The 17,376-nt window shown below is 33.3% G+C and overlaps 1 protein-coding gene across 1 annotated transcript in view; it reads left to right on the top strand.

The window, feature by feature from the left end:
* The window catches only part of LOC129218663 (SH3 and multiple ankyrin repeat domains protein 3-like), a 186,063-nt gene that overhangs the window by 153,933 nt on the left and 14,754 nt on the right, over positions 1-17,376 (top strand). The window contains exons 6-10 of the mRNA XM_054852985.1: positions 3,373-3,481; positions 8,323-8,474; positions 9,494-9,661; positions 11,437-11,698; positions 15,823-16,083. Coding sequence (XP_054708960.1) covers positions 3,373-3,481; positions 8,323-8,474; positions 9,494-9,661; positions 11,437-11,698; positions 15,823-16,083 — 952 coding nt within the window. The remainder of the gene's footprint in view (positions 1-3,372; positions 3,482-8,322; positions 8,475-9,493; positions 9,662-11,436; positions 11,699-15,822; positions 16,084-17,376) is intronic.

The raw sequence follows: 17,376 nt of genomic DNA, 5'->3' as shown, positions 1-17,376 counted from the left end.
AAAAGGTGCAAAAGACACCTTTAGAAACACCCGAATGCAACCAAAAGGGGAGGTGCAAAACTAGAATTCACTAGGAGTCTACGTACCAAATTTCAACTTTCTAGGACATACCACCGTTCTTGAGTTATGCGAGATACATCCGCACATACATACGTACATACAGCTGTCACAAGAAAACTCGTTGTAATTAACTAGGGAATCGTCAAAATGGATATTTCGAGTGTCTATACATTCTTAGGTACAGTGGCGCCGACTCCATGGAGCCTGAGGGGGCCCGAGTCCCCTCAAAAATATTTTCGAGGGGGCAGAGCCCCCCCAATAAATCAAAAAAAGTATTAATTATATTATGTTTTCGAAACTCATAAATTTATCTTTTATTTTCATTGTTTGAAGATAGTTTACCTTGTAAAATACATTCAGTAATGAGTTAAAACAAATAATTATTACAGTAGTAAGCAGGTTAACTGAAAGCGAGTAGTGTGAATAATGATGATGTTATAGTGCTGCAAGCACACTTAGAATTTGTCCCAGTGCGCGAACTTACGGGTCAAATCTGTTGCCGGTGGGCAGCGCTGCGGCGAGCTCATCTAAGTGTTGCTGATCTGGGAAAAATATATGAGGGTTTGATTTGTATATTAAATGGGAGGCGTGATACTTTTGAATACTTTTGGCAGTTGTATTTAAAAGAAAAATCTTCACAAAATGATGATCCTTCGCTTCTTCGGAATCGACGTACACCAAAGTATGAAAACAACGAAGCCAGTTCACCGCACGCTTTCAAAATCCCAAAGGCACTTTATATTGACGTTTGTGAAATGGTGCAATCTTGCATTATTGGGCGGTTTACAGCAACTGGACTCACACAGATCATTGCAGTTGAACAAGAGTGCTTGCTTTTATTAAACAGAGGTGAAACAAATTTTGAAAAATCAATTGAGTTTTCAAAAATAATCTAGACATTGAGAGACTGCGTTTAAACTTGAATATGTTAGCCGGTATAACTAATGAAAAAACAACTGGTCTTAAAAAAAAAACATGCGTAAATTAAATTACCTTTTTATGAAAATACTGTGCGTGTTTGTATTTATATTTTCCTTTTTTCAAAGCCAAAAAATATGTGTCAGGCTTGTCGAGTTTTTGGGGTTCTAATGTTGATTATCTGACTAAAATGCTTTAAAAAAACTTTACAACTCACTATTTTTCATCTCAAATTTAGAAAATTTCCCCCTGGTCTCCCCGCCCCATTATTTTTAAAAGTCGGCGTCTCTGGGAATGCTTATTCATTCAAGTCAAGTGTCCTTCCTACCTTATAGTATCAATGCTTAGCTACGGCACTGCACGGCTCCCCATAAAATAGAACAAAAAAATCTCTTACTAAGACAAGTAATATGATTTAAAAGTTGAACCAGAAAATTTGTAAACCAATTTTTTAGATTCTTTTACTTCGAAAACGCAGTGTCACATACTGTTAATTTGTTAAAATTATACCTACCAGAATATATGGCGTTTTCAAGGTACAAAAATCTGACCTTTATTTGGGGTGGGGGACCTCCAAGGGATTACATAACGCCCTAAACACCCGGTGATGTCCGGCCCCCCCAATAATTTTTGCAAGTCGGCGCCCCTGCTTAGGTACCTATGCACGTGTAGTCGGGTCGGGGGAAAAAACTCAATATTCATTCGGGGGTGAGCAAAATGGAAATTAATTTCGATTTTTGAGTGACATTTTTTTTTTCGCGAATACAATACTTCCTTTTTTTGGAAAAGGAAGTAAAAAGGAGTTCAAAAATTATTTCTTTTTTCTTATGGTTCCGTTCAGGTTTTTTTTTTTTTTTTTTTTTTTTTTTTTTCAAGCAGTCATTTTCATTACTCAAATGCAATGAACCTTATAACGATTACAAAGAAAGTTCACAGATTCCGGGAGGGAAGGGGAGTCGCGACCCACATGCTACCTCTGCATCCACCCCTTCATATAATGCCCAAAAATATTGAATTTTAAAAAAAAATATTTTTTATATGGTTTCGATCAAGGTTTTTTTTCAAGCAAACATTCAAATACGTTCACGGTTTGGGGGGGGGGGGGGGGTCATGAGCCCCGTGACCCCCCCCCTTCTTGTATCCGCCACTGCTCACACCACCGAAGACCATCCAATACTGTGTTTTTAAAGCTACAGTTTCAAATTTTTTCCGGGTGAGAACCCACGATACCCTCCCCCCCCCTTCACATTAGATAAGGAAAAATCTTTCCAGTTCCCCCCTACCGCTGGTTTGTCCCCCCCCCCATGTAGATTGATATTTTTCAAGGATAGATTTGGAGATAAATATTTTGTAGTTTGTCCTTTGTTTGAAGTGAATTAATTAATTTATTTTATATAATTATTTTTTTTTTAAATATTTAAAAATATCCAAAATTATTTTTTAATTTTTTCATAAGCCAGGTGCAATTTATACTTGAAATCACATGATTGGTAAAACTTCATTAGATTAAAAAAGAATAATCACACACAGTTTTTGCGCTGTCTGTTAAAAAAGTAAAACTTTGAGGTTCAGATTATCCGTGTCCGTGTTATTTCTCGTCAGCACCAATTGTTGAATCTCAATTTACACTAAATTTCACTAATAGATGGCGCTGTGTAGTAATGAACTCGAGCGCTCCGCTCCACAACCTGAGTATCTGCAGCGCGCATGCGTTTCTCCTACCAACAAAGAGCACGTGGAGGCTCTTCTTCTTTGTCCGTTGGTTTGTCGAGTGTACTTAGGCTTAGTCTGAATATTGCGTTTACACGATGAATTACTGTACGAACCCTACAGGTAAAAGAGAAGCAGTCTCTATTTGCACTTTAAGAATTTTTATGGATTACTGATGTTCTGCCTTTGCCTTTTCTTTTAGCGAACTATGTCACGATTTCAGGAAGAAATCTTTGCATTTCGGATGAAATTAGTTGCTAAAAGTGTTTATTAATTCAGTTTTATTTTTTAATATCGTATTCTATTGTTTTTGGCCAATTTTTGTACCCTTTGAACGTTACCGTGGATTACATACTCGAAAATTCTACTGGACATTAATAGCGCCATCTAGCGTATATGCAAGAGTCACGTGCATCATACCAACGTCATTAGGAGGTTTGGTCTAAGTTTGATATAAATACTTTGCTGACAAAGTGCTACGCAGTTAAATTAGACGACATCGGTAGTTCTAAAAAGTTTGAAACTTTAAAAAAGTTATAATGCATTGCCTTAAGTGGTGGAGAAAGAGATGTGCTGAAAAGGAGGAAAAGGAAAGTTGCTTTTGTTTTGTATTTTTTAATCATTTGAAGAAAAGTATGTACTTTAATGTGTTAAATTAGCCTATTAATAGTTTCTTATTCACAGGTCAACCTGCGAAGAATGTTGGAACATGTTAACAGTGGCCAGATTGAGAAAATTACAAAAATGTGTGCCAGGGGAATGGATCCAAACTTTCATTGTCCAGAAAGTGGAGGTAATTGCTTAAAATATCAGGATTGTTCAAATTCTGCGGTTTTGCAATAAAAGTATTTCCTCTAGGCTGTGATGAAATTGTCGCCTTTGAAATTTTTATGTTTTGGGGAGATTTTTATCACGCTAAAATCAAAAAGAATTTCTATCACATCCAGTGACGCAACCAAAAAAGAAAATTCTGGGAGGGGTTTCCAAAATTAAAAATTATTGCATTTTTTCGTATTTATTTCTGTGTGAAATATAAATTCAGAATAATAAACCAAACAGTTTCTATGGCTTAACAATTACTCGTTTATAGCACTTGCTTAAAAGTAATAATTCATACGGTTACCATTAATGACTTTTAACATAGGTGACTGGTGCACCAATAAAGTAGGAGTCAAGGGATCAAAGGAAGTGAAGGGGGGGTAGGAGGGTGACGCCTTTAAAGTTGTCTTAGTTATCAAAAATTGAACAATTGAATTTTCACATCATTTTGGATAAAATTACCATTTAAAAAACTCGGGTCACGTGGTCTCAAAAATCAAGACAGGTGGCCACAAGACTCTCATTCAAAGCTTTATTTTAAATTTTTGTAGACTATTATCATGATAAAAATATTAAACAGGCACTTATTAATTTTTTTTTTTTTTTTGAACACGTGAATCAGTTAATTTTACTATTGTTTGTCGATGTTTAGTTTTGAACTTAAAAAAGTGGAGTGTCATAGGCGGCTCCATACAAGCCGCCTATGACTTTTAAATGAAGGTGTGGAAGGGAGCAAAATGTATTTGTCATTAACAGAACTCATGTGGTGATGCCTGTGCTAAATTTTAAAGAAATTTCTAGAATAAATTAAACTTTTCGCACTGGAAAGTTAAAAATAATAATAATTATGCATTTTCTTTTGTTGAAATGTGTACACAACACAGTCTTTAAGCTAATATCATGTGAATAAATATGTTTGTGCTGCAAAGTAACAGTAGTAAACATCATAAATACAGGGCCCAATTTTCCAATAGGCAGAGTAGGCCTAAGACGTCAAATTTTGCTTTAACCTCACATTTTTAAAATTAATTTTTTGTTCTTGAAAGTGAAACATTAGTATTTTTTCCTTTTCCATCATAGATGTATAAAGAATATACACCTTTTCTTGTAATTCAACAATGATTACTTTCACACATCTTATGAAATTCAAATATTTGTCAAACATGGATCAGCGTAAAAGAGTAAGTGTGAAGCCAAAAAGTGGACGTCGATTGAAGAAAGTATTGTTACTTTTGGCCAGAAATCGCAACAAGATTGGAGTTTGACAAATTTTTTGGAGGAGGAAAATTCTCATTTTACCAAGTGATAAGCTTACACGCATTTCACACATACACTAGCACAGCCAGAAATACCTTTTGGAGGGTTTTTTTTTCTGATAAAAAATACCTTCTGGAGGGTTTTTTTTTTTTTTTTTTGGTCAAAAATATCTTCTGGAGGGGTTTTTTAATCAAAAATACCCTCTGGAAGGGTTTTTAATCAAAAATACCTTCTGGAGTGGTTTTTATTTTGATCAAAAACACCTTCTGGAGGGTTTTTTATTTTGATCGAAAATACCTTCTGGAGGGGTTTTTATTTTGATCAAAAATAACTTCTGGAGTGGTTTTTTTTTTTGCTGAAAAATACCTTCTAGACGGAATTTTTGGTCAAAAATACCTTTTAAAGGTGTTTTTCTTTTTTTTTTTTTTTAAATCAAAACAGGCCTTTCATTGCCATAAACTATATTGTATGAATTTGCATTTATGTTAAAAAAAATGGCTCTGGGGAGGGTTTTCACCCTTACCCCCCCCCCCTCCCCCCCTTACTGTGCCACTGCATACATATAAAACATCTTATGAGAAGGATTGTTAAACATCATTAAAATACAATTTTAAAAATTAAGAAAAGAAAAATTAATCTGTATGTTACAATCTCCATATTTGCTGAATTGTCATCAAAAGTGAGATGACTGCCCTGTAAGCAAAATATCTTGCCTCTGTATTGCATGAAGGTTGACATGCAAGAAAAATCATCTTGCATTAATGCTGCCTCAGTATTGTTATGTTACTCCATTTATGCTGTCAGTAGGCTGCCACAGTATTGACTGACAAGGTGTATGTAGCATAATATCAGGAACATGTCAAGGTAGACGGTAGACTGCTTTTGTAATCCTGCATATGTATTGATAGGACAGGATAATATCAAGATGTTGTCATGACAGCAGGAAATCAAGGTCTACGCAAGATGATCTTGCCTTTGTAATCTTGCATACTTATTGATATGACAGAAAAATGTCAGGATACATTGACTTGACAGCTTGAAATCAGTACATTTGCAAGGTGTTTTATCTACTTATTTGTATTATTTTCCCTTCAAACTCGAGAATTAAATTTCATTCTTTAATTATTTATGTTATGCTTGAAGACTGATTAGTTTTCTAGCCTAAGAATATTTTCTTAAAGCTGACATCTGATTGGAATTTCATACAAAGATATTAATAGTACTCGCAATTAAATTTAAAAAATGAAAATTTCTTTGTTTTGCATAATACTTGACTTATTTTTTAAATTCATGCTTCTAATCGTATTATAAAGATATAAAATGCCTAGTTAAGAATAATTGCAGAAGTTTTTATGGCACATTAAAAAGTAAATACAATAAAGTACATTTCCGAATGGAAAAATGTCCCCTGGGCGAAAACATATGAATTTATCTTAAAGAATAACATAAATAATCATTGAATAAAATAAATCTTACTCGTGAGATTGAAGTGATGATATACGAAATTCTGGGCTGCATGTCCTTTGTTTCAAAGTCTAGGGACAAAAAACTTTTTTCGGCCATTTCTATCATTGATTGCACATCGTCTGCGATATGGCTTGTCTAGTACTATATTAATAAACAAATGCAGTTATCAGTCATTCATAAGTTATTTCTAAAACAATACCATTCCACACTAATAACTAAGCAACCAACTTAGCGAAGCCTAACGAATGCGCCATGTGCAGCGTGGAGCTCAGGGGTTGACTGTATCGAAGATCAAAGGAGGAAGATAACATGCCAGCAATGCAAGGGATGCTGGGTATAAATAACTGTGCTCATGCGTAAGTATCAATGAAGGTCCACTTGTTCTATTGTGTACTAATTACCTTTACGGTGACAGCATGAAATAAATACCATCTTGACGGCGTCAACATGTATGCAATGCTAATATTGTAAGGTAATATCGATATTGATATTTTAAGATGAATGCAATGTTGCATATGTCTATGTGTTGTTATTGCATTATTGATTTTTAATCTTCATGCGACCTTTATGCAGTATGAAACACGTCAATATTAACGCTGTCAGTATAATATCAAGATCTGTCAAGGCTGATGCAAGAAATTTTGCTAATAGGGTGTGACCTTCCATCAGGGCACCCCTGAATGTGAAACATCATCAGAGGGGGTGGCAAATTTCAAATCTGCGTAGGGGCCGGCATGGCGGATTCAGCTCTGCATATAAAGAACAAATAAACAATTGATTACAGACCAATGTTTCAGGGATTCCATTTTCAGGGCAAGGAAGTATGAGCTTTTGAGTGTAAATTCATCTGAGATACATTCAACAGCTCATACTTCTTCGATTGAAAAGGGGGGTCCTTGAAACTGTAGAACAAGTTTCTGCAATCAAGTGCTTATTTGTGCTTTCTATATGTTGTTTATGACTGTTATTTTAACACAGCGCAAGGATGTGTTGATCATGAGCGAACGATTCTAAATAAACAACTCTTTAAAATGAACGGTGTAATACAATCTCCTAAAAAATGAGCAACCATTCTTTTGAATGATTTCTCTCTCTCTCTCTCATTTTTATTTCACAATTAATTTATTTTATCTTTTGATATCACTTTCGTTTTTATACGTTTAAAATCATTTTTTGTTCTACTTTCCACTGTGACCATACAAGACAATAAATGGTGGCTTTAGCTGATGGATTATCCGTATTTTAATCTTTTATCCATTTTGCTATTTTTTTTTCATGAGATCATTTTACTTTAAAGCCTATTCATGAAATACATCAATGTCTTTATGAAAGTACATCAGCGCTAGATCATTTAGGTAGTCGTTCTTCCAAAATTGCTATATAGAAATTCTAAATATTATGCCTTTTTTATTTTGTAAAGTTTAAATATTAGTTTTCCCTCCATTTTTTTTTGGTGGGAAAAAATGTTTTGAAGTTCTGGGAGAGGTTTTAACCCTTAAAAGTTATAATACTAGTTTTTCATCAAAGGAATTAAAAAGTTTGCTAGCTTAAAATTATGTTAAAATTTCAAAGTAAAGAGGTTGTTTTCTTCAGAAACTTATTAAGTAATAAAAATTACTTTTGTTTTTTTATATCAAATGATCCACTTATGAGTTATGAGGGGCTCAGCAATGAAACGTTTTTGTGTTTGAGATGTCACATCTGTGGAGAGTCATTGTCAATGGCTCATTTCTTCCTAAAAAATAACGAAAATTTCACAAAACATGATTTGAAAATAATTGTATATAAAATTTTATGCTTTTAAATAAATTGGGGATTAATGGGATGTAGTCCACATTTATATTAACTTAAGCATCACCCAACATTATAATTAAAAAAACTTATCTTCTAGCATTTGTAAACATATCCTTATTTTTTCCCTTTTTTTTCTCTATTACTATGCCACCCTGCTTTTCCAAATAACTGCAGGGTGTTATGCTGCTAGTTGAATCTTTTTATGATTTTTGTTTTTCATAATATTTTATTTGTGTATAGTCCCATTTATCTATAGCAGCACTGTAATTTCCTAATTCAGTATTTTTTAATTTTCAGAAACTCCTCTGACACTTGCTTCTTCCTTAAAACAACCTTCTAAGATCATTATGGCATTAATAAATGGTGGGGCCTTACTAGATTTTAGAACCAAAGATGGGTTGACTGCTCTGCATAAAGCAGTAGAGAAAAACAATATTGAAGCTTTAAAGGTATTTAAATCAGAAAAATGTAATTTTATATTTTTCTTCAAACATGAAGTTTTTATGTAAAAATTCTGATAGAACTTTTTAAACTATTGGTATGGTATTAGCCAGTCATAAGTTCTCCTTTATTCACAAAAACTAACAATATGCAATTAATATGCTTTTTTTTTTTTTTTTTGAGCAAATATATTAGCCATGTTGTGCTATTTTAAAAAAGAATTATTCCAAATTGTGTTGCTAGAGGGCAAAGCATTCAAAAATAAACCAGAATAATGTAGAGAATTTATGACCTAAATCTCAGGCTCATAAGCTACAGGGTCTACTGCTCCATTGATGTAGCTCAAAATTCACTCTGTGTTTTTAAAAAGGTTTCGTAGACATAATATGCTAGAAGTTTATCTACAATACCTATATTTTTGCATCTAATACATTATTCTTTATTGCCTCTATACTCTTAAAAAAATCACTTCTAGGTGCCAGTCATAAACTATCGTTTGATTTGGTGGCACAAAGGCATAGAAAGTACTTAAATTAGCAAAACAGTTTTCTGCAATGCCAGAATTTGAACTTCTCCTTTAAAGCTGAATGAGAGTACTATCATTGGCTCAAGTGCTATGAAAATCTTTTTTTCATGCACACGTCATAAATGCTGCAGAGCAATTGCCATACTATTATCAAAATTGTCACAGCACATGAACTCAATTGACATTCCAAGCTGTACATAAGAGAGAACTCCATAAGTTTTTAGTATTCACATAACAAATTATTTTTGCATGAATTTCTTCTGTTAATAAAAAGTTAGTTTCACAATTAGTTAATGCATATGAGTAACTTTTTAGCCATGTTCTACTGTAATTGATACTCTAATTATTATATTTTAATTTGTTGTGCCTTGATTTAAATTCCTGGTAAAGGAATATTTTTTATAATTTCAGAGTTTCATTTTTACCTATATTGATTCTTACTTTTGTTTAATCTTGCCTATGTTACATTTAAATAATGGGTTTGTCTTCATTTGTTTTTAGACTCTTCTTGATTTGGGAGCATCGCCTAACTATAAAGACAGTAAGGGATTAACGCCATTATACTATACTGTTTCTCATTCAAGTGATCATCAATTAACTGAGCTCTTGTTACATGACCATGCTTTCATTGGCACTTGTGATCCTCAAGGTTGGCAAGAAGTACATCAGGTACATCCGAATTACTTTTGAAAATACCAAAATAGTTAAGGGATTATTTGTTTTGAGATTGTCTGCAATTTATAGTTTATTAGAACATTAATTAAAACATTTTTTTACCAATTGTTTTAGGATTCACAACTAAAAACAAATTCTTTGCTAATACTTGAAAATCGTAACATATTTTTAAGCAATCGTATCTTTAAAAAAATGTATCTATTACAGAGTATTTAAAAAAATTAATTCTAAAGTTTTCTAAGAATTTAGCAGTTGAACCTGGACGGGTTTTTATTTGTTTAATCCCGGAGAACTCGCGGTACTTTTCATCACACGAAAGCTCGCGGGGGGCTCCGTAGGTCTGTAGTGGTTTTTTCAGAAAATAGAGTTTGCATAATATAGAAAGAAAAATGTGTTTTCAACACTGAATTTTAAATAGATAAACAGCCTCTAAAATATGTTTTAAAAAGTAAGGTTTAAGAAAGTTTTATGATACATGAATCTAAATCTTCTTCTGAAAATGACAGATGATCGCTATACTGTTCTGTGTCAACTACTTCTTCGTCATCTTCATTAAGGGAGTTCTCATCAGTTGAACTTAAACTAACAAGGTCTGCAACCTCTTCATTTCATCTTTGTAGCTTAAATAGCGATGCAATTCACAACCTCTTCCTTTACATTCACAAGCTGAAATGAAAAGCGAGAGCGCTCGAACCAGGCCTCTGAGACCCAAACCGGAATTTTCTGGGGAAAAGGGGGTATGTACATTCCTGAAAAGCATGTGGTCAGTATGTAGGTCACCTTGAACGCAGCTACTGTGGACCTCATTAATTTCCGTTAAAGGGCTGATTTTTGGCAGCGTAGTTTTGTAATGACCTGAGAGGCCCGATGCGAGTTCTCCCGGGTTAATATATTGTCTCATATTATTTGAGCCTTAAAGTCTCTTCCTTCATATAGCTTAAAATGCTCAGCTTTTATCACATCCATGATTTTCAATCAACTCATTTGGACAAAGATAGCTAAAAAAATATCACTATGTATTTGTTCTACATCTAAAATTTTAAAAAAAGATCAAAATATAAATAACTGAATAGACTAGAAATTCATTTTGTTCATCTAATAAACAGAAAGGATTAGGGAAAGGAATTTTTAAGCAGCATATTTTTTTTTTTTTTTTTTTTGACATTATCTCTTTGTTATATTAGAAAGAAACATACTTTGTTTTTGATAGTATATTATTAAGGCTTATAGTGTCCACCCCCCCTCGATGCTTTGCATAAAATTATCTCATAAAATTATATTTTGTTGAATATGGGTAATGATTTTGCTTGAACTTATAAATTCATAACATTCAATGTGTCTTTTTGTTTTGAAATTTAAATTTTGAGAATTCTATTTTATGTTCAAAACTTTTTTTTGATGAAATTATTTTTTTTGTTATGTATACATTTTCAAATTATTTAGATTTCAGTTTCAGAATGCTATTCACACATTCCAATTTTAGAAAGTATTTTCTTTTTGGTATGATTAAAAATTAATCTATATTCTTCAAAAAATCAAAAAGTAATATGAACCGTTTAAAAAATATGTTTGAAAAACATTCTTATTAGTTATGTTTTATAGTTTTTTGATATTTACCAGTGAATGCACTCATGTAACTAAATATACAAATCTATAACTTTCCTAATGCATATATTCTGTTTCCAAAATTTGAGATACATAAACCAATTTTTTAATGAAATTTAATATTAACCTATAAAACTTTACATTTATAAGTCTCTTTATTTCAGGCTTGTAAACATGGTCTAGTGCAGCACCTTGAACATTTACTATTTTATGGGGCTGATATGAATGCTAGAAATGCCAGTGGAAATACACCTCTACATGTATGTGCTGTGAATGATCAAGAGAGCTGTGCACGGGTGCTTCTCTTTAGAGGAGCAGAGAAAAATGCTCTTAATTTTGCTAACCAAAGCCCTTATCAAGTTGCTGTTATAGCTGGTAATTTAAACCTTGGTGAACTTATTCGAAATCATAATCCAGAAGAAGTAGGTAAGAAAAATGTGATAAATAAATGAGTTTGTCTCTATATGCATGTTTATGTGTCATTATACCCGTATTATGTGTTACTATTACATTATCTTGCATCCCAAACTTTTCAAATTTCCAACTTTTTACAAGGATTTCTTCTGTTAGGCATTTTTGAGAAAGACGAGATATGTGTTTCTGTTAAAATGCAAAAGTTCACAAAATATCGTTAAATACTTAGAGATATAGAGAGACATAAAAATGAAAATAAATACGCAGAAAATGCTAACGCACTGTAAAGTTTTAAAAATACTCATCAACAATTTTTTATAATGAGTTTTGATTAAACTTATGGAATAAACCATCCAAAGTTTTTAAAAAAATATCTAAAGTATTTTAAATAATGCACTTTTAAGTGCAGTGTTCGAGAAGTAATTATTGTGAAGGGTATGTTTTCACTGGAGTCAGTGCAGGCCCAGATTTGTAAATTTTGGGCCCCCTGCTACAAAATCGGTAGGGCCACTCCCCTTAGTGCTGGTGTTTATTTATTTATTTATTTATTTTCAATTTCATGGACCACTGGGCTCCTTAAAAGGTAGGCCCTCTCCACTGCGGGGTCTGCAGGTATGCAGATCTGGGCCTGAGTCTGCCAGCAGAAGATTTTTTTGGACCCCGGTAGAGATTGAAAAGAACACCCTTAACACAGTGTTTTAGAAAAGAACAATTTATTAGGATTTTTTTTTTCTTTAGTTGTCTTGTTGCAGCTGTTTAAGTATTCAAAGCTGTAATTCAAACATAGAAACCAAATGACTCTCCATTAACATATGAAAATTGTTTCACCTTATTTTTAAAATTGTATAGAAGATTACTTTTCTATTTCGAATTTGAATCTTCATCCAGAAAATTATTAACCTAGATTCTAGAAATAAATTTTTCTTTTTGATGCATGGTTAACATTTTGAACAAGCACTTACTTCATGAAGAATTAGTTTTACTTGCTTTAACCAACAAAGTCTTTTAATAAGCAGCAATATATCAACAGCCCAGTTATCACATTCAGAGACTGCAGTTTCGTCCTTGCTGTGGATTCATCAGTCTGGAATAGTGATTAACCAAACTAGAGGCAGATGTCATTTCACTGAAGCAGAGAGTATCTACAAACAGGTTGTTAAAGTAACTTTAGCTCACAAGCAAAAATCTGCAGCCATGCTGCGGTTCAACTCGGACCTCTGGATCTGATAACCAGGCTGATGGTATATTGTATGTTATATCTTGCATATTTTTCAAAATCAATTCTTTGCTATTTCATCATGGATAGAAATTACGGCCAAAGGACTAAGTCCTTCTTGGATCATAGCTGACCTTAAATATATTCCAATGGCATTTAGTTTGCTGAAAATATGTTCATCAATGCTGCAACAAATTCTGGAATAGTTTAAAAAGTCTTAGTTAAAACTTCCCCCACTTAGGAAAGATTTCCTTCAAGTTGTTTTCATAAACCAACTTAAAAAAAAAATAATCACAAATACATTTTCTTCAACTGAGAATTTTCTAATTTCTTTCATATTTCCAAAGTAAGGGAAAAGAACACAGTTTAAAAACCTCCACTGTCCTCTGCAGATGCGACTCCTCCCGGTAGCTGCTGTTCCTGGTCAGTGCTGTCCATGTCCTAGACACAGATGCTCATACACACCTTTACACACATACATACAGGTCTACACACACACACAAGCCTACAGATACACTACTATACACATGTAACTGCCCTAGGGGAGGGGCAGGCTCGCTGGTACAGGGTTTCTAGAAACAATATCTCCAATGAGTAGGATCCTGTCGCATTTCGTGATTGCAAAAAAGAAAATTTGAATTCAAATTTTTAGAATTCAAATTATTATTTTTTTCTTTTTTTAAAGTTTGCTTCTACAAAGTGTTGCTATAATTTTATTCCTAACTCTCTTAAATAATGTTGCATTCCCCCTAAATCTTTTCTCTCTTTCAATCAGTGGATGATTTTAAAACACTAAGTAAAAAATAATAAAATAGTTTCTAGCTTGTTTGACACTTTTTTTTATAGATTCAGTTTACATTTTCAAGATTACAAAAGAACACATATATATAGAGAGACAGTCATGAGCGTTAACATATTACAAATATCTTAAGGCATAATTATAATTTAATAAAATTAAGTACATGATTGCTCACTCAAATTGCAGTGTTTTATCAGGAACAGTTTTGCATTTTCCTCTTTAAACTTACAAGACAGCATAGTGAACTAGTTTAGACAAAACTGAAAAGGAAAGAAAATTTTCTCCTGCCCTGTGTGTTGGCATCGTAGGCATCCTTCAAGATGATTCCCAAGTACTGGCGTTAAAACTTAAGCAGCAGTTATGCCATTTGTATACCGCCCTCTCTTTGTTGAATAGTTTCCAGTTCAAAAAATTCTTGTTATATCTTTTAACACCCCACTTTACTGAAGACCTTGTTATTGAGGGAACTAAACATGACCTTAAAACTTAGAAACAATGTAGGGAAATGCTTTGATATCTTCCTTCAGTTAAATCATGTAACTGTCCTTATCATGTCTTTCTCTAGAAAATGCTGAACTGATTCGAAGTCAATCATTTTTTATTTATTTATTTATTTTTTTTTTTTTTTTTGGCTGCATCTTTCTTTCCTTATTTTTTCAGAAACTGTTCCTGTCAAGAAAGTTCCAATAAGAATATTTATTATTTAAAATAAAGTATCTAAATGTCTGTCTCAAGTAGAAAATATGTGAGAGAAGAAAAAAACAAGAAAATTTAATAATTTAGAGGACATTAATTCTGGGTTTCTTTTGGCACCTCCTGATGCTTACTTTCTAAGCAATCTCCTGCCTTGCCCACCCCTTTCGCCAACCTTTCCTGGAGTAAATTCAAATGGCATGTCCTACAATCACTGTGCTGGTAGGAAGTGTGAGGTTTAAAGGTCGCTTGGTGTTTAGAGCTGTGATTCATTTTTTATGGGCACATAATCTTACCAAGTTTAGCAATGTGATCATTCATTTGCATGACAATGCCAAGCCCCATACTGCTTATCAATGTCCATACCTGCCAACTCTACTGGTTTTCCCGGGAGATTTCTGGATTTTGATCATTTCTCTTGATTGTGTATAAGATGTAAAAAACATTTGGTTGTACTAAGAAGGATAATAAAAAATTCTTTTATTTCCTAACTAAGAACGAAAAATCCGTCGTAAACATTTACTGTATTTTTTAATGATCTACTGGATTTTTTCCCAGTAGATGTTGGCAGGTATGAATGTCAAGAATGTCTGCAAAAGTTCAAGTGAGAAATCAGGTCCAACTCCTCAACGGTATAGCACCAATTTGGCTCCCAGAGACTTCAAGTGACAGTTTTAGGAATTGAAGGAACACTCATCTGTAACTGAGTTCTCTTTAATTGGTGTGATGTGAAAACATCTGCTGAGAACTGGCCAAATGAGCAGGGGTGTGATTTTTATCATCCATGCTAATAATTAAATACACTATGGTAAAATATTAATAAAATCGTGCTATTAATTAGTATTTGGAATCTAGTTTATAATGTAAAAAAATGCAGTGACTGTGAAAAAAGAACAAGAAACTCTAATGTGGACAATGCTAGAGTCAAGACAGTATTATCAAGTTCTTGATTCATTGCAACATTCTTCAGAATAAATTTCAATAGTTGAAACTTTCGATCTAATATTTAATTTGAGTACTTGCCTTGAATTTAAAGAAATGGAATTTAGACACACATTTCAAACCATTGGTTTGCAAATTCCTACAACAGGTTCAACAAAGCTTTTATTTAATTTTTTAATATACGCTATAACTCCTGCTCTGAAAGAGGTCTAAACAAAGTTCAAACGGAATTATAATGATAAAATGTAAAGCTTTATTACTAGTATGAAATTGAAAATCCCATTTTAGAAATGTTACTACACTTTAATTGGTTACTGATCTTTTTTTAAAAGTAATCAAAAAATGCTGCTAAAAATAAACAGATATTACTTTAAGTGATGTGTTCCTTTTAAATAGATCAATTTTGTCAACATTTATTCTTTTGATAAATTTTTTATAGTCATTTTTAATGAGCACATTCAGTAAATTTCATGCTTTGTTTTCTAGTACCATATCGAGAAATGCCAAGGTACAATCCCAGAAGAAGAGCTAGCATTGCACCAGTTACTACTCTTAGTAGGACTCATAGTGATCCTCGCCTTGATTTACACCTGGGTATGAAACCACCATCTCCTTGTCCTTCTAACTGCTCCCTGCCTCCTTTTTCTTCCATGTCATATATATCTGATGCATCTACCGGTTCATCTACTTGTACACAGCCTAGTGGGGACGACAGTGAAGATACTGCTTCAGGCAGTGTTGTTACAGGTATGTTTTCATTGGAAAGTTTAATGACTAAAATGTTTCATAGAGAAAAATCTATAATTGTCTTTGTTACAATGTTTTTATTCGTGTATTAAATTTGTTGCTGTGTCTGTATTTCTCAACTTTTTAGCCCATTAATAACATTTGTATCTCCCTCCTCCCCTATACACAAAACAGGAAAGATATCATAGGTTATTAATGAAAATTAAATAGATCATATGCTAACCAATCAATTCTACAGATATTTTAGCTATGAGAACAGGTGAAAAACAAGTGTACTGATCATTGCAGGAGAAAGGTGAAGAACAAATACTGTATAGTAGTTTTTGTAGCCACAGGAAGGAGCCGATTTGAGAGTATTACAAAGCCAAATTGATGCTACTACCCATGTGATGTCACTTGTGTGCAGCGCTTAATTTGGATGGGAGCTCACAGGAGCTCAGCTCCTGGATTTCTTTTCAATTTTGTAAGAATTATCACATATTAGTCAGAACACTGTTGTAGATCAAGTCATGTTGGAGGGCCACCTAGACCTTAATTGGAATGTAAATAAACAGTTTTGTATACAAAGTGAGTTAAAAATTGCTGCTTTGGCTACTGTACATAATAGGTACCCTCCTGAAAATTAGTTTCATGTGTATACAGAAGGATTGGCTGAAGATGCAATAAAAAATAATGGTGCTGGAGTACATTCAAGTACTTTCAGTGTTAGCTGTCCAGTTAGGAAGCATTGTGACAATTTTGGTGGAGAGTTAGTGGCTATATCATTTGTTATTGAAAATTTAAAAAACAGTCCTGAACACAATAGTGTTTCTTATTGAGTCGCAAGCAGCTACTTTGTCACTGATAAATACAAAGTACAATGAAAATGCTCATGTCCATTCCTATAGAATGAAAACTATTTGATCTTAAGAAAACTGCGGAAAGTGTTGCGCTCCAATGGATTCCGAAGCATTGTGACATTTTTGGAAATGAGCAGGTGGATCAACTTTGCTAAGTCTGGATCTGTGATGACTCAACCAGATTCTCCTCTGCACAACATTAAACGAATTGTTTTTAACAGACTGAAAAATATCTTGATTTCATGGTGATGCAGCTTTGGGTAAAAAGTGCAATTCCCTGCTCAATAGAAGTAATAAAATCCCCAATTCATTGCCTTGGGTTGTTGGAGGAGCTTGTTTTCATGTAATCACTGGACATGACTATTTGCAAAAACATCTGCATAGAATTGGAGCAAAGGATTTGCCCTGTTGTCCTCTGTGTTGCCAGGGTGAGATGGACAGTGATCATCTCAGG

This window comes from Uloborus diversus, chromosome 3 (genome assembly GCF_026930045.1).
Source record: "Uloborus diversus isolate 005 chromosome 3, Udiv.v.3.1, whole genome shotgun sequence".
Lineage (NCBI taxonomy): Eukaryota > Metazoa > Arthropoda > Arachnida > Araneae > Uloboridae > Uloborus > Uloborus diversus.
This window is presented reverse-complemented; position numbering and strand designations above follow the sequence as displayed.